This window comes from Protomyctophum parallelum (genome assembly GCF_964188405.1).
Source record: "Protomyctophum parallelum genome assembly, chromosome: 19".
Lineage (NCBI taxonomy): Eukaryota > Metazoa > Chordata > Actinopteri > Myctophiformes > Myctophidae > Protomyctophum > Protomyctophum parallelum.
Window position 1 is genome coordinate 8,001,590 of NC_139717.1, and position 25,878 is coordinate 8,027,467.

Sequence of the window (25,878 nt, forward strand, 5' to 3'; positions counted from 1 at the left end):
AAAGAATGCATGTTATTTCCAGCTGGAACTGATGCTCCAGAAGCACCCTATCCATCTCTCTCCCATGGTGGCAGAGGGTCCATCTCTCTCCCATGGTGGCAGAGGGTCCAGAAGCACCCTATCCATCTCTCTCCCATGGTGGCAGAGGGTCCAGAAGCACCCTATCCATCTCTCTCCCATGGTGGCAGAGGGTCCATCTCTCTCCCATGGTGGCAGAGGGTCCAGAAGCACCCTATCCATCTCTCTCCCATGGTGGCAGAGGGTCCATCTCTCTCCCATGGTGGCAGAGGGTCACCCTATCCATCTCTCTCCCATGGTGGCAGAAGCACCCTATCCATCTCTCTCCCATGGTGGCAGAGGGTCCAGAAGCACCCTATCCATCTCTCTCCCATGGTGGCAGAGGGTCCAGAAGCACCCTATCCATCTCTCTCCCACGGTGGCAGAGGGTCCAGAAGCACCCTATCCATCTCTCTCCCACTGTGGCAGAGGGTCCAGAAGCACCCTATCCATGTCTCTCCCATGGTGGCAGAGGGTCCATCTCTCTCCCATGGTGGCAGAGGGTCCAGAAGCACCCTATCCATCTCTCTCCCATGGTGGCAGAGGGTCCAGAAGCACCCTATCCATCTCTCTCCCATGGTGGCAGAGGGTCCATCTCTCTCCCATGGTGGCAGAGGGTCCAGAAGCACCCTATCCATCTCTCTCCCATGGTGGCAGAAGCACCCTATCCATCTCTCTCCCATGGTGGCAGAGGGTCCAGAAGCACCCTATCCATCTCTCTCCCATGGTGGCAGAGGGTCCAGAAGCACCCTATCCATCTCTCTCCCATGGTGGCAGAGGGTCCAGAAGCACCCTATCCATCTCTCTCCCATGGTGGCAGAAGCACCCTATCCATCTCTCTCCCATGGTGGCAGAGGGTCCAGAAGCACCCTATCCATCTCTCTCCCATGGTGGCAGAGGGTCCAGAAGCACCCTATCCATCTCTCTCCCATGGTGGCAGAGGGTCCAGAAGCACCCTATCCATCTCTCTCCCACGGTGGCAGAGGGTCCAGAAGCACCCTATCCATCTCTCTCCCACTGTGGCAGAGGGTCCAGAAGCACCCTATCCATCTCTCTCCCATGGTGGCAGAGGGTCCAGAAGCACCCTATCCATCTCTCTCCCACGGTGGCAGAGGGTCCAGAAGCACCCTATCCATGTCTCTCCCATGGTGGCAGAGGGTCCATCTCTCTCCCATGGTGGCAGAGGGTCCAGAAGCACCCTATCCATCTCTCTCCCATGGTGGCAGAGGGTCCAGAAGCACCCTATCCATCTCTCTCCCATGGTGGCAGAGGGTCCATCTCTCTCCCATGGTGGCAGAGGGTCCAGAAGCACCCTATCCATCTCTCTCCCATGGTGGCAGAGGGTCCATCTCTCTCCCATGGTGGCAGAGGCTCCAGAAGCACCCTATCCATGTCTCTCCCATGGTGGCAGAGGGTCCAGAAGCACCCTATCCATGTCTCTCCCATGGTGGCAGAGGGTCCATCTCTCTCCCATGGTGGCAGAGGGTCCATCTCTCTCCCATGGTGGCAGAGGGTCCAGAAGCACCCTATCCATCTCTCTCCCATGGTGGCAGAGGGTCCATCTCTCTCCCATGGTGGCAGAGGGTCCAGAAGCACCCTATCCATCTCTCTCCCATGGTGGCAGAGGGTCCATCTCTCTCCCATGGTGGCAGAGGCTCCAGAAGCACCCTATCCATGTCTCTCCCATGGTGGCAGAGGGTCCAGAAGCACCCTATCCATCTCTCTCCCATGGTGGCAGAGGCTCCAGAAGCACCCTATCCATGTCTCTCCCATGGTGGCAGAGGGTCCAGAAGCACCCTATCCATCTCTCTCCCATGGTGGCAGAGGGTCCAGAAGCACCCTATCCATCTCTCTCCCATGGTGGCAGAGGGTCTATCCATCTCTCTCCCATGGTGGCAGAGGGTCCAGAAGCACCCTATCCATCTCTCTCCCATGGTGGCAGAGGGTCCAGAAGCACCCTATCCATCTCTCTCCCATGGTGGCAGAGGGTCCAGAAGCACCCTATCCATCTCTCTCCCATGGTGGCAGAGGGTCTATCCATCTCTCTCCCATGGTGGCAGAGGGTCCAGAAGCACCCTATCCATCTCTCTCCCATGGTGGCAGAGGGTCCCACGGTGCAAATAGATTCTGTTCAGACCCCCTGTCTGAATTCAACCCCCCCCCCCCAAAATAATTACTCCTATTTGCCCTTCCTGAGTCGCAAATCACTCAGTCACTCCATATCATACCTGAGAACCAATCTCATTTGATCGATTCCTATAATATTTAGCTCCCACCTGCCCTCTCCTCCGAACCCATTAAGACCTGAGACCGGATTCTACAAAATATCTTCTAAATCATTTTTCGGCTTTCTGAAAGACCTGTGTTTCTATGTCAGTGGTGCTCAAACTATTTCATGTCAAGGAGCCCCAGAATTATCTGTATTTGGCCACGACCCCCATCTGAAAATATGTTGTTCCATGGGGCCCCAGAAGCAAATATTTGAGTTAGAAACGTTCACTGTGAAACTATATTCAAAGATTTGCACACGTTTTCATGATTTTTCAACAGCTAAAGAAGTGTAAAGAAGTGGTTAAAAGCTATAAGGTGATGCAGATGAGTCCTCAGGTCTAAATGGGTTAACCTGTGAGGGTTAACCCAGGATAAGCTCTCCCTCTCCATTCATTTTTGATTGCCAGTGGGAAGACGGCACTTTACTTGTTCCATGAATCCTTTTTTTCCCCCTCCCATTTCACCACCGTTACGATGGTTTGAGGGGGCCGGGTAAGGGGGGGGGGGGGATGATGTGATTTTCAATTTCATACATATGGGCGCAGGCAGCATGGGATGCCTGAGCTCCTCTCCTTATTACTGATGCCGCTTTAGACCACCCTCAAGGAGCCACATCTCCACTGGTGTGTGAATCAAGTTCTCCCTTTGAAGCTTTCCCTCCATGTTTGTCTCTTTTTATGCTTCCCGTGTATTTATGCACCCACGCCTCTCCTCTTCGGAGGGCTTCTGAGCCACAGTGTGTGGTGCACATTAAAGACGGCAGTCCTCGCAGCGGGGTACTAGTGCTATCGCTGCACCGACACCGAGATAAGACCGAGTTCTGACACAGTGTTCTGCTTTAGAAAGAACGCTATACCTCGGCCACAGTACAAGGGGTTCTTTTTTTCTTCATATCAAGGACCACCAAATGAATATGTATTTGGGCCCCCATCTGAAAGTATTGTGTGCCCAGGGACCCCCATACAGGATTTATGTTGTTGATATGTTCCAAAAAAAACATCCCAAATTATTCTAAATATTTAAAGATTATTTTGACAATTTACGATCTACAAGCTCACAATATGTCACATTCAAATAGCCGATACAGTGGTTAAAATGATTGTGATAATATATTAATAATAGGCTAAAAAAAATTGCGGGGGACCCCCTGAATTCACACAGTACGGCCTGTCCATTCCCTGTCTTTTTCAGTTTCTTAGTAGAAAAATAAAATAAAAGAATAAACAGAATTACATACTGTGCAAAGGCTACTGCCTAACCACGTGATCATGGGCACAATGCTCTGCTCACCGAGTCCACCGGCTTGATTCCAGACTCTGAGCCAGACAGACCATGTTGCTAAATGGCTCTCCTACTGCCACTGTCTAGAAAGGCAAAACAAGGATAAAGTGCCCTATAGCTACGGTTATTTGAAGGAGAGTTCGTGATCTACTTTTACTTCCAAAATGAGAGTCATTGGGGCAGGTAGCACAGCGGCAAAGCTTGCGCCCACCAGCGTGGGGCTCAATTCCTCCATGGGCGATCCTATCGGGGACCAAACTGGATAGGACTCAAAAGCAGGCAGATACAATAACACGTTTTAGCAGGTTTTATTAACCCGGGGGAAGGCAGAGATACTTAGCCTCGCGTTGGAATACTAATATACCACTGCGCTGGGCTATACGTGGATGCAATAGGGGCGGGTGAAGTGTGGCTGCGCTAGCCTGGTTAATAAACCAGACTGAATCAGCCGTTGGCAAAAATAAATTGCCTGCCGGCGGATTACGGTCTGGAGAGGCTCAATTGTACGCCCATTTCCTACACCAGAGAAATGGGGCGGCCAATCCGGACACGGTATGCAATATGGGCTTTCTTTGGTACAGTGACTTTCAATGCTTGAGACCTTTGACTGACAGTAGCTCTGACCATTTGCGTCAAAGAAAAAATGTTTCAACCCGCCCCCCTGGAAATGAAATCCAAGCTGAGCCTCCCCAGACTAATATCCCGCGGTCCGTGCGATATTAGTCTGGTTTATTAACCAGGCTATGGCTGCGCCAGCCTAAGAGATACTAGTAGCCTAGTCGAAAAGGGAAACGTGGGTCAGCATTCCGGGGAAGCCGTCCGAGGCGTCGGGTCCGATAGTCGTTTGGCGAGCTGCGTGTCATGAGTGTCGTCCAGGTTTGTTCACAAAGGCTCTGTCCAAACAGGCAGAGGTACAGAAGTCGTTAAGCAGAGAATAATGAGTTACAGGCAGAAATAACAGGTTCATGTTTAAAGTGTGCTAACCTATGGTGAACTTGTCTGATCAGCAGGCAGAGAACCTGTTGAGGCATTTTGTGGTCCTCACCGCACACGCTTGTCAACGCATAATGTATTTTATATCAAAATATAGATTTTGTTGGTAAGGAGCCGTCTACAGTAATAAGCGAGACAGTGTACAGTGAGGCACAGTGTTGATAATGTTTTATTTAGTTTAGTTTAGTTTATCTTTTGAATGAAATTTCATTTAGTTTTAGCCACATTTTAGTCATCTTTAGTCTAGTTTTAGTATCATTGATTTTAGTCGACTGAATCTACAGTTGATTTTGTCGCACCGTGACACGTTGGGGATTCACCAAATCTCTCTTTTGCGTTCTCGAAATGAAAGGATTCAGGGACCTCCCCCCCCCGTCCCCCCCCCCCCGTCGGGATTGATTGAGTTGACCACTGACAGCTTAAAATGTCAGTGGTTGTGTTCTGTGCTGGCTTTAGCGCTAACATGGGAATCTTAAGTGTGCAGGCAATAAAACGGGGAAATCAATCAGGGGAGATCAGTGATAATTAAGTTATCTCTGTGGGTCTCTGTGGCTTTGTTCTGTGTCTACTGGTATTCATTGATTTGATCAATGGCTCACATCGATTTCCTGGCACTGATTGGAGTGGCAGGCTGGCAGCGCTACAGTGCTAATTGCCAAGGCAAGAGCATTTTGCTTCTAGGAAATAGTGGCCAAGTCACCAGTCGGACTTGGGAGTCCAAATGGACCCTACAGGTCCGTACCTCAGGGTTATGGGGGTCCAAATGGACCCTACAGGTCCGTACCTCAGGGTTATGGGGATCCAAATGGACCCTACAGGTCCGTACCTCATGGTTATGGGGATCCAAATGGACCCTACAGGTCCGTACCTCATGGTTATGGGGATCCAAATGGACCCTACAGGTCCGTACCTCAGGGTTATGGGGATCCAAATGGACCCTACAGGTCCGTACCTCAGCGTTATGGGGATCCAAATGGACCCTACAGGTCCGTACCTCAGGGTTATGGGGGTCCAAATGGACCCTACAGGTCCGTACCTCAGGGTTATGGGGATCCAAATGGACCCTACAGGTCCGTACCTCAGGGTTATGGGGATCCAAATGGACCCTACAGGTCCGTACCTCAGGGTTATGGGGATCCAAATGGACCCTACAGGTCCGTACCTCAGGGTTATGGGGATCCAAATGGACCCTACAGGTCCGTACCTCAGGGTTATGGGGGTCCAAATGGACCCTACAGGTCCATACCTCAGGGTTATGGGGATCCAAATGGACCCTACAGGTCCGTACCTCAGGGTTATGGGGATCCAAATGGACCCTACAGGTCCGTACCTCAGGGTTATGGGGATCCAAATGGACCCTACAGGTCCGTACCTCAGGGTTATGAGGATCCAAATGGACCCTACAGGTCCGTACCTCAGGGTTATGGGGATCCAAATGGACCCTACAGGTCCGTACCTCAGGGTTATGGGGGTCCAAATGGACCCTACAGGTCCATACCTCAGGGTTATGGGGATCCAAATGGACCCTACAGGTCCGTACCTCAGCGTTATGGGGATCCAAATGGACCCTACAGGTCCATACCTCAGGGTTATGGGGATCCAAATGGACCCTACAGGTCCGTACCTCAGTGTTATGGGGATCCAAATGGACCCTACAGGTCCATACCTCAGGGTTATGGGGATCCAAATGGACCCTACAGGTCCGTACCTCAGGGTTATGGGGATCCAAATGGACCCTACAGGTCCGTACCTCAGGGTTATGGGGATCCAAATGGACCCTACAGGTCCGTACCTCAGGGTTATGGGGATCCAAATGGACCCTACAGGTCCGTACCTCAGGGTTATGGGGATCCAAATGGACCCTACAGGTCCGTACCTCAGGGTTATGGGGGTCCAAATGGACCCTACAGGTCCGTACCTCAGGGTTATGGGGGTCCAAATGGACCCTACAGGTCCGTACCTCAGGGTTATGGGGATCCAAATGGACCCTACAGGTCCGTACCTCAGGGTTATGGGGATCCAAATGGACCCTACAGGTCCGTACCTCAGGGTTATGGGGATCCAAATGGACCCTACAGGTCCGTACCTCAGGGTTATGGGGATCCAAATGGACCCTACAGGTCCGTACCTCAGGGTTATGGGGATCCAAATGGACCCTACAGGTCCGTACCTCAGGGTTATGGGGATCCAAATGGACCCTACAGGTCCGTACCTCAGGGTTATGGGGGTCCAAATGGACCCTACAGGTCTGTACCTCAGGGTTATGGGGGTCCAAATGGACCCTACAGGTCCGTACCTCAGGGTTATGGGGGTCCAAATGGACCCTACAGGTCCGTACCTCAGGGTTATGGGGATCCAAATGGACCCTACAGGTCCGTACCTCAGGGTTATGGGGATCCAAATGGACCCTACAGGTCCGTACCTCAGGGTTATGGGGATCCAAATGGACCCTACAGGTCCGTACCTCAGGGTTATGGGGATCCAAATGGACCCTACAGGTCCGTACCTCAGGGTTATGGGGATCCAAATGGACCCTACAGGTCCGTACCTCAGGGTTATGGGGATCCAAATGGACCCTACAGGTCCGTACCTCAGGGTTATGGGGGTCCAAATGGACCCTACAGGTCTGTACCTCAGGGTTATGGGGATCCAAATGGACCCTACAGGTCCGTACCTCAGCGTTATGGGGATCCAAATGGACCCTACAGGTCCCTACCTCAGGGTTATGGGGATCCAAATGGACCCTACAGGTCTGTACCTCAGGGTTATGGGGGTCCTCAACACTGTGAGGTCTTTCTGACCCATTTTGAAGTTTATTATCTTTTGCCCATGAAGCTCTCAGAAGGTTCCTCTTCCATGACTTTTTCCTAAATATTGGATTCAAATCTTCTCTGTTTTTTTTCCCCATCTGAAACATTTTTTGAAATATGAATTTTAGTGATACTTATACCATCGCTTCCTGTTCATCGGTCAAACTGTCGGTCAAACTGTCACCCTTTCTCCCCCATGGGAGTGAACTTCACACCTCCTGAAAGCCCATTGTTCAAGCAGTCGATATTAAAAGACGGCTCTACCCCGCTGGGGCTAGTGTCTCCCCTTGGAGCTTTCCCCCCCCCAGCGGGGGGGAGAAAGCCATTGACCTTTTAATATCGATTAGCATACAAGCTCACAACGCTGCACCTTGCAATGTGTTGTGAGCTGGAGGTTTGTGAAGTTCACTGCCTTGGGGGAGAAAGGGTGACGGGGTCAGTTTGACCGACAAGTAGCAAAAATTAACAGGCAGGCATGATATACTGTAAGTATGTCTAATTTCATTTTTAGAAAATGTTTCAGGTAAAACAAAACATGATTTGAATCGAATATTTTCGAAAGGTCATGGAAGGGGAACCTATGAGAGCTTCATGGGCAAAGATAATCGACTTGGGTCAGAAAGACCTCACAGACACTCAATTGTTAACACATCTGTCATTTTATTTTATTTTATTTTGTATTTGTTTTAGCAGATACACACACTTCATGCCATGCTGCGAGCTGAATTGTACATCTTCTAATTTTGCAAATGTTTCGAGAAATCTTGAAAGTACACATGTACAAATGTTTGAGAACTACTGATTTAGAAGGCATTTATAGAATGGGCCTCAGGTCTTAATCCCTTAAACCCTTTGAGAACCAGTGAACTACACAATGCTTTCCATCTGTTGTCCCAGGTGGCTGGACCATAAAGCAGTGGGGTCCCGGGACCCCTGGGGTCCTTGAGGGAGTTCCAGGGGGTCCCCAGCTAAATGATAGATAGTGAGGAACCCTTTTGGGTCTGTAACTCAAAGAGTGTACAAATCTCTAGGTCCGTAGCCTAATGCATGTCCGAATGGTTGAGAATCACTGCTAGAGTCGTACAAATCTTAGCTTATGGGGGTCCCTGCAGCATATCTTTTCAAATGGGGGTCCGTGGGCTAATAAGTGTCAATTTGGGGGTCTTTGACATGAAAATGTTTCCTTTTATGCCGCAAGCTAATGGTGTCCTCTGTCCTCCCAGGAGGATGCACCATACAGAACCAGTGACCTAATGGTGTCCTCTGTCCTCCCAGGAGGATGCACCATACAGAACCAGTGACCTAATGGTGTCCTCTGTCCTCCCAGGAGGATGCACCATACAGAACCAGTGACCTAATGGTGTCCTCTGTCCTCCCAGGTGGATGCACCATACAGAACCAGTGACCTAATGGTGTCCTCTGTCCTCCCAGGAGGATGCACCATACAGAACCAGTGACCTAATGGTGTCCTCTGTCCTCCCAGGAGGATGCACCATACAGAACCAGTGACCTAATGGTGTCCTCTGTCCTCCCAGGTGGATGCACCATACAGAACCAGTGACCTAATGGTGTCCTCTGTCCTCCCAGGAGGATGCACCATACAGAACCAGTGACCTAATGGTGTCCTCTGTCCTCCCAGGTGGATGCACCATACAGAACCAGTGACCTAATGGTGTCCTCTGTCCTCCCAGGAGGATGCACCATACAGAACCAGTGACCTAATGGTGTCCTCTGTCCTCCCAGGAGGATGCACCATACAGAACCAGTGACCTAATGGTGTCCTCTGTCCTCCCAGGAGGATGCACCATACAGAACCAGTGACCTAATGGTGTCCTCTGTCCTCCCAGGAGGATGCACCATACAGAACCAGTGACCTAATGGTGTCCTCTGTCCTCCCAGGTGGATGCACCATACAGAACCAGTGACCTAATGGTGTCCTCTGTCCTCCCAGGAGGATGCACCATACAGAACCAGTGACCTAATGGTGTCCTCTGTCCTCCCAGGAGGATGCACCATACAGAACCAGTGACCTAATGGTGTCCTCTGTCCTCCCAGGTGGATGCACCATACAGAACCAGTGACCTAATGGTGTCCTCTGTCCTCCCAGGAGGATGCACCATACAGAACCAGTGACCTAATGGTGTCCTCTGTCCTCCCAGGTGGATGCACCATACAGAACCAGTGACCTAATGGTGTCCTCTGTCCTCCCAGGAGGATGCACCATACAGAACCAGTGACCTAATGGTGTCCTCTGTCCTCCCAGGAGGATGCACCATACAGAACCAGTGACCTAATGGTGTCCTCTGTCCTCCCAGGTGGATGCACCATAAAGAACCAGTGCGGCCAGACGGTGCAGTACTGTGCGGAGCTGCTGGGTCTGGAGGAAGAGGACCTGAGGGTCAGCCTCACCACCCGGGTCATGCTCACGTCCGCCGGGGGCGTCAAGGGAACCGTCATCAAGTAAGAACCAGCAGCATGCACTTTTTCACTGTCAGGAGAGATGCAGAATGTGGCAGGCAATGCCAGGCATGTATGTACGCGAGGCCAAAACGCCAGGGCTCCCCTGAGTGCTTTGCGTCGTGTTGGCGTTCCAAACGCGATGCGCAGGGTAACGTCGGCAGTGGAGCACCCTTCATAGATTTAAAAGGGAACGTTCCCTGCGTTGACGATGACGCGACGCTGACGAACGCCCGGTGGCTGCAGTGGAGCTCCGTCTTTAGGTACATTGCACATTAACTCATTACCGGTATATGCATAGAAATAATCGCACATCAGGACCTGACCATACACAATGTTTCAGTTGTGAGATTTTATTTCCATGTGTACCTAACCACTTGTTTCTCAAGTCCAGTTCTCGAAGACTACAGGGGTTTAAGTCAGTGGTTTCCAACCTTTTTCATATCAAGGCCCATTATTTATCCATCATTTGAGCCACGGTGTAGCCTCTCAGAACCAAAACTTATGTTTTGGTATTTGGTATATGTTGTTGTCGTTGCATAAGGTTTTGTCCACAATTCCATGCTGTATTGATCATGTTAGTATACCATTAGGAGAGATAACAGGCAAATGTTGATTAAACCATGCTCTAATTCTGTAGACTTCTTGTAAATTAAATAATGCAGATCTTTAACAATAATTTAACTCCTGAGAGCGTAAAATGAAACCAAACTCAATTTTTCTGGAAAGAAAACTGGCTACACTGTACTTTAGGCAGGTAGTAATATGTAAATTAATAATATAACTGTTTTTAAAGTAACTACCGGTAGTAATAGGTCATTTTTCCAACACTGATCTAAGAACTGGAATGATATCCTCCACCTCTACCTTCTTGTCATTAGTGAGGACTCCAGCAGCAGTTCTGAATTAACTGCAGCCGTCCCATCAATGTTTTATTTTTATTTTTTATTCTGGCTAATTTAACCACATCCGTAACTCTGAGAATCTACAAAAGGTCTGGATCCATTCCAGTCTGCCCTCTCTTCCACCTCACCTGCATATTCTGTCTGGCTTACAGACGGAGGGTGCAGACTTTTAACCCATTCTGACCTGAGATCAGATTCATACGAGGTTTCCACTGGACACACACTGGGTCTGATTAACCCATTCTGACCTGAGATCAGATTAAAAAAATGTCAGTCGTTCTTCGATTAAAAAAAAAATAGCAGAACTACAAGCTCGTATCGCGCCACTCGGTGGCGCGATATGAGCTTGTAGATCTGGTATTTTTCAATAGCTAAAGCACGACATGATGCCAACACCAAAATGGGTGCCCGCCCAGAATGGGTTAAATAGCCTGCACTCAGACATATCAGACACCTGTCTTGTGTCTGTCTGGTGTCTTGTCCGTGTTTTAATTGATTTATTTCATTTTTCAAAAGTTGTGAAAACAGCAGATCTGCAAGCTGTGTGACGAGGTAGGCCTATAACATGATGGGGTATGAAAGCATGGAGTTATAATATACTGTAGCTAGAGAGCGGATGAGGAGAGACAGCCCCGCCCCCCTCTACTCCCTTCAATGGAAGTTGCTCAGTGGCGTTTTGAAGGACCCGGAAGAACGACGAAGTATTCCGGGTAGTACCCCTCGAGCGGTGATATGATTGGTTGGCTCCTATCATAGTACCCCTCGCCCTCGCGCTGTTCTTGTGGTACCTGTACGTCACGTCCTACGTCACAGAATGTATTCATGAATTTAACCTGGGCCCAGTGGCACGCTCTCTTGGCGGCGACTGTGGCTCAGGAGGTAGAGCAGGTCGTCCAATGATCCATGGGTCGGCGGTTCGAATCCCGGCTCCTCCTGTCTACATGTCGAAGTGTCCTTGGGCAAGACACTGAACCCCAAATTGCTCCCGATGTGCTGGTTGGTACCTTGCATGGCTTCCGCCGCAATCGGTGTATGAATGGGTGAATGTAATGCACAATCTATGTAAAGCGCCTTGGATAAAGGCGCTATATAAATGCACCATTTACCATTTACCATGTAGTTTGCCCGCCTGCAGTTCCAGTTTTGACCACCACTACCGTCTGTGGCTTCAACGTTGCCCAGCCGCTCTGGGGGCTTGGGTATAAGTGGTAAATTGATGTGTTGATTCTGTACATAAACATACAAAATGTGCTTTTCTAATACTTGTAAAACTAACCGATAGGCCCAGGCCGTAGCGTAACGGTCTGGGCACCGGACTGGTAATCCAGTCGCAGTGTGCCGCGGGTTCGACTCCCGGACCCGACACGGCCTTTACTGCATGTCATCCCCCCATCTCTCTCCCGTTTCCTGTCAGCCTACTGTCTGTCCCTTCAAAAATCAATAAAAGGCGTAAGCCGCAAAAAAAAAAAAAAAAAAAAAAAAAACTAACCGATAGAATAATTACACAAATGTTCATTGCAGCCTTATTTCTCTCTATTGTGGTCTCCCTTTCTCACCATTCCACATCTGCCCTCCCAGCCATTAAAACGTTGGTATACCTGTCCTATAGACCGATTCACAGAGGGTTTCCTGAGATCAGATTCATACGAGGTTTCCACTGGACACACACTGGTCTGATGAACCCATTCTGACCTGAGATCAGATTCTAAAAAAATGTCAGTCGTTCTTCGATTTAAAAAAAAATAGCAGACCTACAAGCTCGCCACTCGGTGGCGCGCTATGAGCTTGTAGATCTGCTATTTTTCAATAGCTAAAGCATAACATGATGCTAACACCAAAATGGGTTCCCGTTCAGAATGGGTTAATGATACAGCTATAATGTTATTATAATGTTATAATGTTAACCGCATATTAAATCTCTCGGTCGATCGGCAGCTCCGTGTTCGATTGCTGGCTTTCCCTTCAGCCTCAATGCATGGAAAGTATTCCAGCTCAGATCGCGCTGGATGAACAAAGCGACCGTGTTTAGCGGTTCAATAGCAACTCCCAGTGACCGTGCGTCTAAAACATGTATGAATGCCTCTAAAGACCCTTACTGTAGGTACTAGGTAGTTAATAGTCCGATCCGCGCGACCACCTCCGCCATTGCTGTTTTTTGCAGTCCGAGAGGCGGGCTTCTTCTACGACGTAATATAATGGAAGTGAATAGTGGCATATGCTGAACTATCGCTAGATGGTGTTGGTGATCTAAGAATGTTGCCTATAATGACATGCCCAAAATGTGTTTGCATGTTCTCCCCGTGTCCCGGTATATCCTCACAAAAAACATGCAGTAATCCTGGTCTCTAAACTACCTTCCCCTGGCCAGCAGTATATGACATTAGAACATTTAGTAAACATTTAGGTGTTAACGGCTGCTTTATAAAAGGGAGTTTTCAGGAGGGATTTGAAGCGGGGAACAGACTCATTCCAGAGAGTTGGGGCTCTGAGGGCAAAGCCCGGTCGCCTTTCGTTTTCATCTTAGAAGTTGGGATTTCAAAAAAGTGCCATGTCTGAAGACCTCAAGGCACACATAACACACCACAGCTCAACACAGAACACACCACAGCTCAACACAGAACACACCACAGCTCAACACAGAACACACCACAGCTCAACACAGAACACACCACAGCAGAACACATAACACACCACAGCAGAACACATAACACACCACAGCAGAACACAGAACACACCACAGCAGAACACATAACACACCACAGCTCAACACAGAACACACCACAGTAGAACACATAACACACCACAGCTCAACACATAACACACCACAGCAGAACACATAACACACCACAGCTCAACACAGAACACACCACAGCAGAACACATAACACACCACAGCTCAACACAGAACACACCACAGCAGAACACACCACAGCAGAACACATAACACACCACAGCTCAACACAGAACACACCACAGCTCAACACAGAACACACCACAGCAGAACACACCACAGCAGAACACATAACACACCACAGCTCAACACATAACACACCACAGCAGAACACATAACACACCACAGCTCAACACAGAACACACCACAGTAGAACACACCACAGCAGAACACATAACACACCACAGCTCAACACAGAACACACCACAGCAGAACACACCACAGCAGAACACATAACACACCACAGCTCAACACAGAACACACCACAGCAGAACACATAACACACCACAGCTCAACACAGAACACACCACAGCAGAACACACCACAGCAGAACACATAACACACCACAGCTCAACACAGAACAGAAGTCGTCTCATACTGAGTCATACACATAGTGAACATACTGTACATATTGCATGGCAGAGAGACGGGTTCTGTTAATAAACATGTTGACTCCTCACAGACTCTGCAGTGAACAGCTTGTTGGACTGAAGGGTGTCTGTGTAGTGTGACAGACGGATGGACAGACAGACAGAAGGTGCCAATGTAGCATGTCTATGAGACAGACAGACCGATAGATTGTGTCAGACACACAGAGCGGAAGCGAAAAGCTGGTGGTGTGTGTGTGTGTGTGTGTGTGTGTGTGTGTGTGTGTGTGTGTGTGTGTGTGTGTGTGTGTGTGTGTGTGTGTGTGTGTGTGTGTGTGTGTGTGTGTGTGTGTGTGTGTGTGTGTGTGTGTGTGTGTGTGTGTGTGTGTGTGTGTGTGTGTGTGACACAGAGATAATGAGGCTAGATAAAAGGAGAGAGAGTTTGTGTGTGTGTGTGCGCGTGTGCGTGGCTGTGAAACAGTGGGTGAATCAACACAGACCTGTATTTCAGAAATTCCTCAAATAATAACCGCTATTTGAGAGGCGAGGCACAATGTTTGTCGCTATGATGTAGGAAATAGAATGGAACAATAGTAATTATGTTTACATTATAAACTTCAGGAGACCTCTTAAACTAGGCACTATGCTTCAGCCTAGATACATGTATTTGTATTTTGTGTGTGATGTGGATGGACGTGCAGTGCACATTTCTTAAACACATTTTTATCCCACGATTTTGCAACAATTGTTTTTGCCCAGTGTCAAGGCTCTACACTTCCTCTGCCAACCTGGGGGGGCAGCGGACTGACCTCATGCTTGCTGACCTGCATCCATCCATCCATCCCTCTGCACACGTGACTTTTACACCGGCGGCCCAAGGATATTATAGTTAACAAAAACGTAACAAAATAACGAAAACTAAACTCAAAACAAGCTCAAAGGAGCAGGTAATTTTGCTGTGCTGGACACTGCCACAGAGCAAAGGAGTTGGTCATTTTGCTTTGCTGGACACTGCCACAGAGCAAAGGAGTTGGTCATTTCCGATATTCTTCTGTGGCACTGGAGAGTGGAGATCTGGAAATGTGAGAAACTTGTCCTGTCGATGGGCAGGGCATCGACAGGACAAGTTTCTCACATTTCCAGATGTTTTTTCCGAGTAGGGAGTATAGGGACACAGGACTGACTGTGAATGAACTTGGTGGAATTATAGCAACAGAGATCAGTGGAAGCAGCTTGTGTCACAGATCTCAAGGGTGCTCGACTGATAATGATGATGATGAATACACTGCAATTACAATACAAAATACCCCAAAAAAGACAAAAAGAAACAAAGCTACGTGTATACGCAAAATACACAATGAGCTATATAAACATTGACGACTGAAATTATTTGACACGGAACTCGAGAACCCTTCGCCCCACCGACTTCCACCCGTTCCACACCCCCACAGGGAGTGCAGTGCCCAGTGTCGAGTCGGTCGGACCCACGGTTGTCCAGAACCGCCTCAAAAGGCCTCTGTCCGGGCTCTGGACAGGGCCCCCTCTGCCCATGGTACATATGTGGAGCTGGCCTGTTCTGACATCACAGCACTCCATATTTGGGCATGCCTGACACAGAACTCCATACATGTATATAGGAATAAAGGAACACGGAGAGACAGATGCAGAACTCTCCATATACTGTATGGGCATAAAAGGGACACCGACAGGTGGAACGGGTACCCCTAGATGTCCATATATGGAGCTGACCCGCTCTGACATCACAATTCTTCTTTTCATCATAAATCATCACATTCCGTGGATGATGTATGACATAACATTATTATTTTTTTTACTTTTTTTCCCCATATAGAGATCTAAAGGTCAGAGGTCATTTGACGAATGAGTGTGAGCTTCAGTTTCTGAGGGATCCTCACGGCCCTCTACCATATTGCCGAATTTCGTGAAAAACGATAGCTCAGAACTGCCAAAACTGTTAAACGGCAGAATCTTTACGATAACAATAAGGTGTCTCTACGCTCTTCGGGCTTGACCCCTAATGAACAAGTTAAAATGGAAAGCTTCGCTCAAATCTAATGAAGCCATAAAACACTTGTTCAGCAAGTGAGCATTGTAAGGGAAAGCCTCTACAGCTGGGACGTTGTGTTGGTAATTGCATTCAGAGGCCAAACAATTGTTCACAGAGAGAGAGGTGGAATACGTATCAGGCTTCTTCATTATGCAAGCTTTGGCATTCAGACCACCCGCTATCTAAGTGGGAGGCTATAACCATGACATTAAAACTCATGGCATCTAAGCACTGGCTGTAGGTGCTATGAATTAAACATCGGGGGATTAAGTAAGACAAAATAGGTGTTTTTACTAAGAGCTATGGGGCTGTTGTTAGTGGAAAAAAGGTAAAAAGGTCAAGTTGGAGGAAATTTAACATTTCTGCATGGTTATCGCCATGCCCCGGGGAGCAGTTTAGACAACTCATCAGACCGATTTCCTCTCAGCTTGGGTAGTGTTTCACCACTGGTGAGGATGCTTTCAACGAGTCCTGCTCTGTAGGCCAGAATAAGGGGCTGAGCGAGTCTAGCCTTCTTCAGTATCTAGCATTTTTTTGTTTATAAGAAAAATAATTTAAAAAATACATAATATACGGTATACCGTATATATTAATCAGCTTCTTGATTATTCAATGAACCCCACTGTACATTGAACAAGAAGTCAGTTATTGGTTCTACATGTTGGTTTCAATATATTTTCTGTGAATTGCCCAGCTCTACTACAGAGCCAGCTGTGCTTCCAGTTCATATGAGCCATTCTGGGGCCATGATGTCTGGCTGAAACGAAATGAGCAGAAGAAATGCTTTAGCATAAAATGACACAGAGGCTCTCCTGGTTTTAAATGGGTTAATCAGTGGTCAATGGACTACCAGTGATCCATGGCATAATTGCAGTTGGTCCATGGGAAAATGTTGTTGGAAAGATCATTTTCTGTTTTCACTTCAAACTAGGCTGATGACCAATGGTAGTCCAGGGCCTGAGGTCCTGGGTGACCTTTCTCTCTAGGAGCATAACATGAAGATAAAGATTATTTAGAAGATAAACATCTTCCATTTTGTATTCTCCCGGAGCAAGGTGATGCACCTAGCAAAGGTCACATCACCACAGACATGACAAAGTTAGTTGTTTTTACATAGAAAGAAAAGTGTGATTGATCTCCTGTGTTTTTAAATTTTGTCTTCACATTTTCTTTATTTTTATCAATCAGCCAATATTTTCCTTTATCGGTCAATATCGGTATCAGCAAATCAAACTGACATTAACTGATGGCTCTCTACGTCGTCCTCAGACGAGCCCTCCATCGGCGTCTCCAGTCATCTCGGTTCTCCATACATCTGGCCAGCTCATTTGTGCTTTCCGCACCAGTATCTTTCTTTAGTACGTCCACGTAGGTAGGTGTGGGACGTCCTCTCCATGCCCGTGTGTTGGTTCCCACAGTACTAGCTTTTTGTCCGGGAGTTCTTGGTGTCGGTGACAGTGGCCAGCTAGTCTCATCGGCAGTAGCCGATATTTATCTGTTGTTGATATGCATATTTTGCATTGGCTATGTTGGTGTGTTGGTTATCTGCAACCTACTGTACCAAGCTGTAGATTTTGAACATGTACTTCTTTTATTGAAGATGTATTTGTTTCCCTGGCACAAAAAAAAAACAACTAAATAAACGTATATCGGTATCGGTATCGGCTATCGGCTAAATTGTCATCTGTATCAGCCAAGAATTTCCATATCTGTGCATCCCTACATATATAATACAGTATAAGTCTAAGTCTAATGTTAGTGGCGTGAAAAGATGTACAGTAGGCTGAAGCCAAGGCTCATTTTGCCTAAAATGCCCAAAACAAAAGACGACATGACATAATATATAATGTTAATATAAAGTTATAACGGGGTTGGAGCGGTTCCGTTCTTTTTTCCCCACCTAATTTTGAAGCAAATGAATTGGTTCAGTTCCTAAAAGTTGGTTCGGAACTGGAACCAAAAAGTACCGTACTTCTTCTTGCCCTGTGGGAACCTGTGGGAACCAAAGTGGGCAAGTCATGATTCAGGTTGGAAGATGCAGATCCTGTGGTATAAACGTGGTGGTAGCATAAGCACACCTAACATGTGCCAGCCGTCCACTCTCACTCTACGATCCTCTGTTTCATTTCTGGCTTATCAGTGAGGTGGGGGCTGTTGTTGTGAGCACAGTGATACCTCTCGTCATAAACGGTTACATGTCCGGAGCGATGCGAGACAAAGTCACAAATGATTTACGATCGCCAGGATGCGCGGCGGCTCACCATGGACTGCGCTCGGAGCTTTAGAGATACAGGGCTTTGAAAATCCTGCTTTTAATGGATTTAAATGGAGCCTGGATGTAAAATCCCATGGGTGGTGGGGATGGAGGCGCTCCATAGCAACCGGAGCAATGCTAAAAGGTCAATTGACGGTCGGCGCTTTCATATAGGGAGTGTACGCGGGGTACGAACATGTATGTAGCTGGCACCTGCCTAAGCGGTACTATTATAATCGTAGATAGCAGAGAAAGAATTACGTTTTTTTTTGTGGAAAAGGGGCTCAGAGTTACAAACCTGTTATTTCCGGTAATATTATGTTTGTCCACTCATTGTGTCCGTGGCAAAACATATTTTTTTTGACAAATGTCCACCACAAGCCAACATGATACCAACATGATACAATTTACAATTTAGGCATTTAGCAGACGCTCTTAATCCAGAGCGACATGTTGATACATCAAATACATAAACATAGTCATCAAGAATCACACGTATTAAGCTAATAACAGTTGAATATCTATATAATGAAACTATGCGTATACAGTATAGAGTGCTATGTCTACGCCGAGGCTACGACATGTGCTACGGGCTAAGATAGAGTCTGAAGAGGTGCGTTTTCAGACTATGACAGATTGATGGATTGATGATGACTCCTTCTCATGTATGTTTGTTTTCCCAGGGTGCCGTTGAAGGTGGAGCAGGCAAACAATGCGCGGGACGCCCTGGCCAAGGCGGTGTACAGTCGGCTGTTCGATCACGTGGTCACCAGGGTCAACCAGTGCTTCCCCTTTGACTCCTCCTCAAACTTCATCGGAGTCTTGGACATCGCTGGCTTCGGTCTGTCACCTACCTCCACCCTCTTATCCTCACTGTTGGGGCACACACTTTGTGTGTGTGTGTGTGTGTGTGTGTGTGCATTTTCAACCCTTTTCATATTAAGGTCCGTTATTTAATCGCCCTATGCTGTGAACAAATCGCTGAAGACTGCCGCTTTGGCAACGCCCATTCCAGAAACTTCTGCCGTGGTGAATAAGTGAAACAAAATGAAAATTCAGTGCCAGGCTAAACAAAGCTTTTTGGGGCAGCTGATTTGGGCTTTCATATTCCGCTCACTCTGCTCTGTTTATCGCTGAGCTGTTGAGGCAAATTGGTTGTTTGAACTAACTTGAACGGCAACTGGCCTCTTGACATTTTACAAATTACCTTCATCTTGTTTAAGATCCGTTGTTTTGTTATCCAAACAGCCTCCAGCTCAGACGAGCAAGCGAGGCACATTTGAGAATTAAATCTTCCGTTGACACTCACAGAGAGTGTCAGCTTTTGGATGACAGGTGTTGCCAATGATTCTAATGAAGGATGTGGTTCTCAATCTTTTACATTTCAAGGAACCCCATAACTTTGAGAGTGTACCCATTTGTACACTCTCAGAGTTACACACCCTTAAAGGGACATTTCACAGCTGGAAGAAACTGCAGGCACTCAATGTTAATAGTATTTGTAGTAGATAACAGTAGCACAATTTGACATTTTGAGTGTGTTTCCAGTGAGCCAACATGCACAATATTGGAAACCTGACTGTGTTTCACCAGAATGGAACAGAGCCCTAATTTGTATCATTGGTAACACCTGTGAAGGAAGTATTGAAGGGGCCCGGAAGTAGGAAGAGTTATTTTGTGTGCATAGAGAGCCTATTGTATTTCACTAAGCAGGATTCAAAAGTGATCTGCCCCTGGCCCATCCACATCCAGCCCCCGAAGCACCCAGTGGAATTCTGCTGCATATGATAACATTGCACCCTTGGTTGATTATCTTATGTCAGGTTAGCTGATTATAGTTGTTTTTGGTGCCTTGTGCTGAAAAGAGACGATGTACAATCTTGTATCGTAGATCGGTTGTATACTATTTTGCTTTATTATGAAATAGAGGAAAGTGCATTTAGATGAAAGCATGTTTGAGATAATGTCTTCCCACAGTACTGTACAGTATTTTGTACTTGGTACATGTTGTGAATATCTGCAGGTCATCAACATTATATAGTACGCTTATGTGGTATACCTGTATCAGTAATGTCATCAAGCACAATACTTGGACACGCATTTGGTTGATAATCACATCTTGTTCTCTTCCCCTCAGAGTATTTTGAACACAACAGCTTCGAGCAGTTCTGCATCAACTACTGCAACGAAAAGCTGCAGCAGTTTTTCAATGAGCGGATCCTTAAAGAGGTGGGCCAAGACTGAAATCTATCAAAATCACGTGCTATATGTCAATTTCCATTTCCCCCACCTGAACTGTGTTTGAATATTTACAAAATCAATTAATGCCTATTAATTAATGTCTTTGAGTCTATTGTGTGCTCAATATTGGCCTGGCTCTGTGTCAGCAAACCAATTTACAGTTTATTTTCCACTGAAGACGATTGATTTACAGATGTCTGCACTGTGACCACCCCCCCCCCCCCCCAGGGCACTAGCCCCTCCTATATCCAGCTTTAGGTGTGTGTGCACAAACGTTGTCCTACACAAACATTAAATTCCCATTGACAATGAATGGATAATTTTCCGTCAGTGTCTGAGCAAATAGACATAGGTCCTCATTCACAAAAGAGAAATATGCCACAGTGTAAATGATGCGTAAAAAGATGCGTAATTATATCGTATTAATCCGTTGAGAGGACGTGTTATTCAGGAAAGCTGGTGTAATCACTTCATTTGTGCGGATCGCAGAGTGTATCCTTTCCGCATTTTTCCTAAGCGATTCGCCTGGTGTCGCCTGGTTAGATGGAATCATCCACGCCCATTCTACACCATATTAGGCAACAGGAAATATCGAAAAACATAATCATAGCCTGCAGGGAGGATTCCCAAGCTTTAAATTATATACAACAGCCGCGATGAGCTTGTAGAGCAGTTAATTTTGACAGGCGGGTCTCTGCACGGACAGATCTTCAAGCAAACAGCACGAGTTATGTATATATAATTATAAATGAAACTTGCCAACTTGGCACGCATTGCTTCACTCCTTGTTAAATGTCAGAACGTTAACTGATGTTACAGTTACTTTCACATAATGAGAAAGAAGTTAATTTGTACTGTTCACCACACGACCAAATGCTATATTACAACTCGGCAATGATAAAAGCCCTTACTGATGAATTACCATGCACTGCAGGGTTATAAAAAAAAGAGAGAACAATTGCACACTCGCCTGCAGAGGTAAAATAGATATCCGATTCTTTTTTTTATCAGAGCTGCATTGATTCATGCGGAAGTCCGTCTTTTAGATTAATATCATCTCACTGTCATCTGTCTGAATTCCATGTGGAGAAAGGATTTGTTCTGATCATGGACATGTAGGCATATAGCTATTAAAAATTTCAACCATATACGGAGGGTAGCCTATATCTTCTTTGTCAGATGTACATAAGTGCAGGATCATTTCATGATGTCGTCATATTAAAATGATTTGCGGGACATTTGGCACCAAACTTGATTGATCTCATGAGGAGATCAATGTAGTAGCCTACAGCCTACACAGCTACAGTTGCCCATATTATAATGAATTAAGGTGAGCTGGGTTCAAACTATGACTGGCCGAATTGCACGCGCTGAGGCCATAATGTGGACTTCTATTTTGTATACGGCTAATTAGCCCTTGTGACTGCTGTCTGTCTGTGAACCATATAGAATATAGAGCACCGAAGTCCTGACGTCACTTTCGGAAGAGGGCGTCAGTCCCCAGGTTCATGTATTTTTTATTTGCATTGAAATCACCATAGGGGGATTTTAGATCTCTTCATATAAGAACTGCGTTTGAAAAATAAACCGATCACCCCGGCCTTTTCACTCATATAGATATGAAGCATCGACTGAAGGTGGAAATGTACAAATATACCCAAAGAGTAACATAAGCGTTAGAAACGAGTCAAATAACCCAGAGACTACATTTCCGGGTAGGCGGGTGGTTGCATCTGCCTGTCGCACAACATAAACTGAATGTTAATTACGTTTATTTTTATTTTTATTTCATTGATATTTAATGTTTCGTGGTTAGTACGAGTTGAGTCACCACCAGCTGAGCTTATGTCAACGAGGAATCTCAGGAACGCAATGTGTTGACAGCTGGGCGTGAAGTATATTAAAAAATACATGAACCTGTGTACTGGCGCCCTCTACTGAAAGTGACGTCAGACTTCGGTGCTCTATTAGAGCTAAAAGCCGGTCGGCCGTGTTCTGTCTGTGCCGGGCTCACCGCGCCGCTATATTAATTTTCCAATTTCACCCAGATCGCATCAATACAATAATTCCTGCTGTGTAGAGTCAATACCTTTCATTGTCATTGTGTTATGGTTTACCAATAATGATCGATTAGGTCAAATCGACAGTCAAAATAGAGCACTTGTTTGAGCCAGAAAAGCCCAGACCACAGAAAATGTACTGAATGTTAAAAGTTCAGGTTTTTGGGGGTGCAATTGAGTTCAGAAGACCGTTAAGGCAGGCTGTTAACGGCCGCTGTGGCGTGTTTGCGTTTGCAGGAACAAGAGCTGTACCAGAGGGAGGGCCTCGGCGTCAACGAGGTGCATTACGTCGACAATCAGGACTGTATAAGTAAGTACTCCCCGCCCACTATACCACACACTACAACTACACCAATCAGGACTGTGTAGGTAGTAGGTACGGTACGCCCCGCCCCCTATACCACACACTGCACCAATCAGGACTGTATAGGTACGGTACGCCCCGCCCCCTATACCACACACTGCACCAATCAGGACTGTATAGGTACGGTACGCCCCGCCCCCTATACCACACACTGCACCAATCAGGACTGTGTAGGTACGGTACGCCCCGCCCCCTATACCACACACTGCACCAATCAGGACTGCATATGTCTGCAGCTCTGCACATGTCCACTTCAACCATTATTTTAGCTGTCGAAAAATAGCAGATCTACAAGCTCAGAGCACGACACCAAGTGCCACGATACGAGCTTGTAGATCTGCTATATAATTTTTTCACATATCATTTTGAGGATCTTTTAACATGAAATTGTTCGAGCACCACTGATATAGAAACATAGGTTTTTAAGAAAACTGTCAGGATTTAAGAAGACATTTGGTATAATCTGGTCTTGGGTCTTGATGGGTTAACCCATTCTATACGGGCACCCATTTTGGTGTTGGCATCATGTTATGCTTTAGCTATTGAAAAATAGCAGATCTACAAGCTCATATCGCGCCACCGAGTGGCGCGATATGAGCTTGTAGGTCTGCTATTTTTGAAAAAATCGAAGAACGACTGACATTTTTAGAATCTGATCTCAGGTCAGAATGGGTTCATCAGACCAGTGTGTGTCCGGCGGAAACCTCGTATGAATCTGATCTCAGGTCAGAATGGGTTAAGTGGCAGGGGCTCAGGGGTAGAGTGGCCGGATGGGAACCGCAATCTATGTAAAGCGCAAAATGCACCATTTTCCATTTAAGTGCTCATATTCAGCAACACCCTGCACATAGACAATTTGACACACACACACAGACTGCACAAACCTGGGAGCTGACCATTACAACCACAGTAGAGGTTCAGTTCCTTGCTCAGGGGGCTCTCAGTGGTGTTGGGGGAGGACTGAGTGCACTGCTGGTTTGCCGTTCACTTCCCCACCCAGATTCTCCCCACCGGGAGTCAAAACATCGACCATCCGGCAACAAGAAGTGCCCTCCTCTAAACTTTTAGGCCTAGGGTCCTTGAGTTGGGATTTCCGGGGCTCCCCCAACAAAATGATTTAATATAGCCTGAAAATCTGTTACATTTTACAGTTGATTACTGTTTTCTAAATCTCGAAAAAGGTTAGTTTTTGTCTCTGTTCGGTTTGACCGTGTCACTGTGTGCACCGGGACAACTCTCCACGAGTCCCAAACTCTTCTACCCTTCTGGCTCCAAAACTATGAAATGCACTCCCCATTGCAATCAGAACTGCAGACTCACTTCCAATCTTATGCCGTTGTCTGAAAGCCCACCTCTTCGGACTCCATCTTAGCCTGCAGCACCTGCAGCACCGTAGCCTCGACGACCTTACAGGCATAAAGGCAAAAAGCAATCAGAATAGTTAACAAGGCAGGATATCTGGATCACACTAATATACTATTTTTACAATCACACATTCATTTATATAATAGTTAATGGACCTTGTACTGCACAAATTATGTTTAGAACAAGGACAAATATTTTACCAGGTAATGTGCAAAAAAAGGTTCAGTGATAGAGAGGGGGGTTATAATTTAAGACGAGAACTTAATTTCAAAGTACACTGTGTTAAATTAAAATCGAAGAGTATGTGCATCTCAGTTTGTGGAGTTCAACTGTGGAACTGACTGAGTAAGGAGGTGCAACTCAGCCCTAACATGAACCACTTTAATGTTCCTCTAGTCCTTAACTTTTCCGATGAGGCAGCATTGGAGAAAGTGGAGGAGTTTAAGTACCTAGGACTTTGGCTGGATCCTCAACTCTCCTTTAATAATAATAATAAACTTTATTTATATAGCACCTTTCATACATAAATGCAGCTCAAAGTGCTTTACAGAGCAGAAAAGATAATAAAAGCAAAACAAAACAAAACAAAACAGCATTAAAACAGGCAAGCAGTTAAAACAATAGGACAATGGTACAAAGATAAGAACAGATCAAATAAGGCAACGACATTAAAAACAAGCAGAATAAAAATAATAAAATAAAAATAAAATAAAATAAAGATAACTTAAAAGCAATGTTGTAGAGGTGGGTCTTAAGCTGAGCTTTAAAAATGTCTACAGAGGCTGCCTGACGAAGGCACAGTGGGAGCTTGTTCCATGCCGACGGCCCGTAGAAGCAAAAAGCTGCTTCCCCGTATTTTTTAGTTGCCATTTTTTTAGGCAAAGCGAGCAGGCCAGCACCTTAGGGGCCGGTTTGGGACATATTTAGGCAGGCAGTCAAGTAGGTAGGCAGGTGCGAGACCATTGAGAGCTTTATAGACAAGTAAAATAATTTTAAAATCAATCCTAAAAACAACAGGAAGCCAGTGCAGTTTAAGACTCATATTAACTCTATTGTTCAGAAAATAAATTTCAGTTTGAAAACTCTATATCGATCCATCAATAGTTTTACCCTTCAGATTAGAAAAAGATTAATTTCACAGCTGCTACTACCCATAATAGACTATGCGGATGTCATATATCAGAACTCCACCGATACAAACCTCTACCCCCTCAATGTCACCTATAATAACCTACAGTATGTAGATTCATACTGAGATGCCCATATAGAACTCACCATTGCTCCATGTACGAGTCTTTAAACTGGCTATCACTTAAATCAAGAAGACACTCACATTGGCTACAATTTATTTTTAAATGTATTTTCTTTCCTTATCCACAGTACCTAAAACAATTTCTTGTCCCATACACACCACACTATAATTTAAGACACACGG

At 46.3% G+C, this 25,878-nt stretch overlaps 1 protein-coding gene across 10 annotated transcripts in view; it reads left to right on the forward strand.

Moving 5' to 3' along the window:
• LOC310876594 (unconventional myosin-VI-like) overlaps window positions 1-25,878 on the forward strand; it is a 165,234-nt gene that overhangs the window by 68,524 nt on the left and 70,832 nt on the right. For all 10 annotated transcript variants that reach the window (XM_083790160.1, XM_083790163.1, XM_083790164.1 and 7 more), the window contains exons 12-15: window positions 9,728-9,872; window positions 19,097-19,254; window positions 20,551-20,642; window positions 22,952-23,024. In XM_083790160.1, the coding sequence (XP_083646286.1) occupies window positions 9,728-9,872; window positions 19,097-19,254; window positions 20,551-20,642; window positions 22,952-23,024 (468 nt within the window). The remainder of the gene's footprint in view (window positions 1-9,727; window positions 9,873-19,096; window positions 19,255-20,550; window positions 20,643-22,951; window positions 23,025-25,878) is intronic.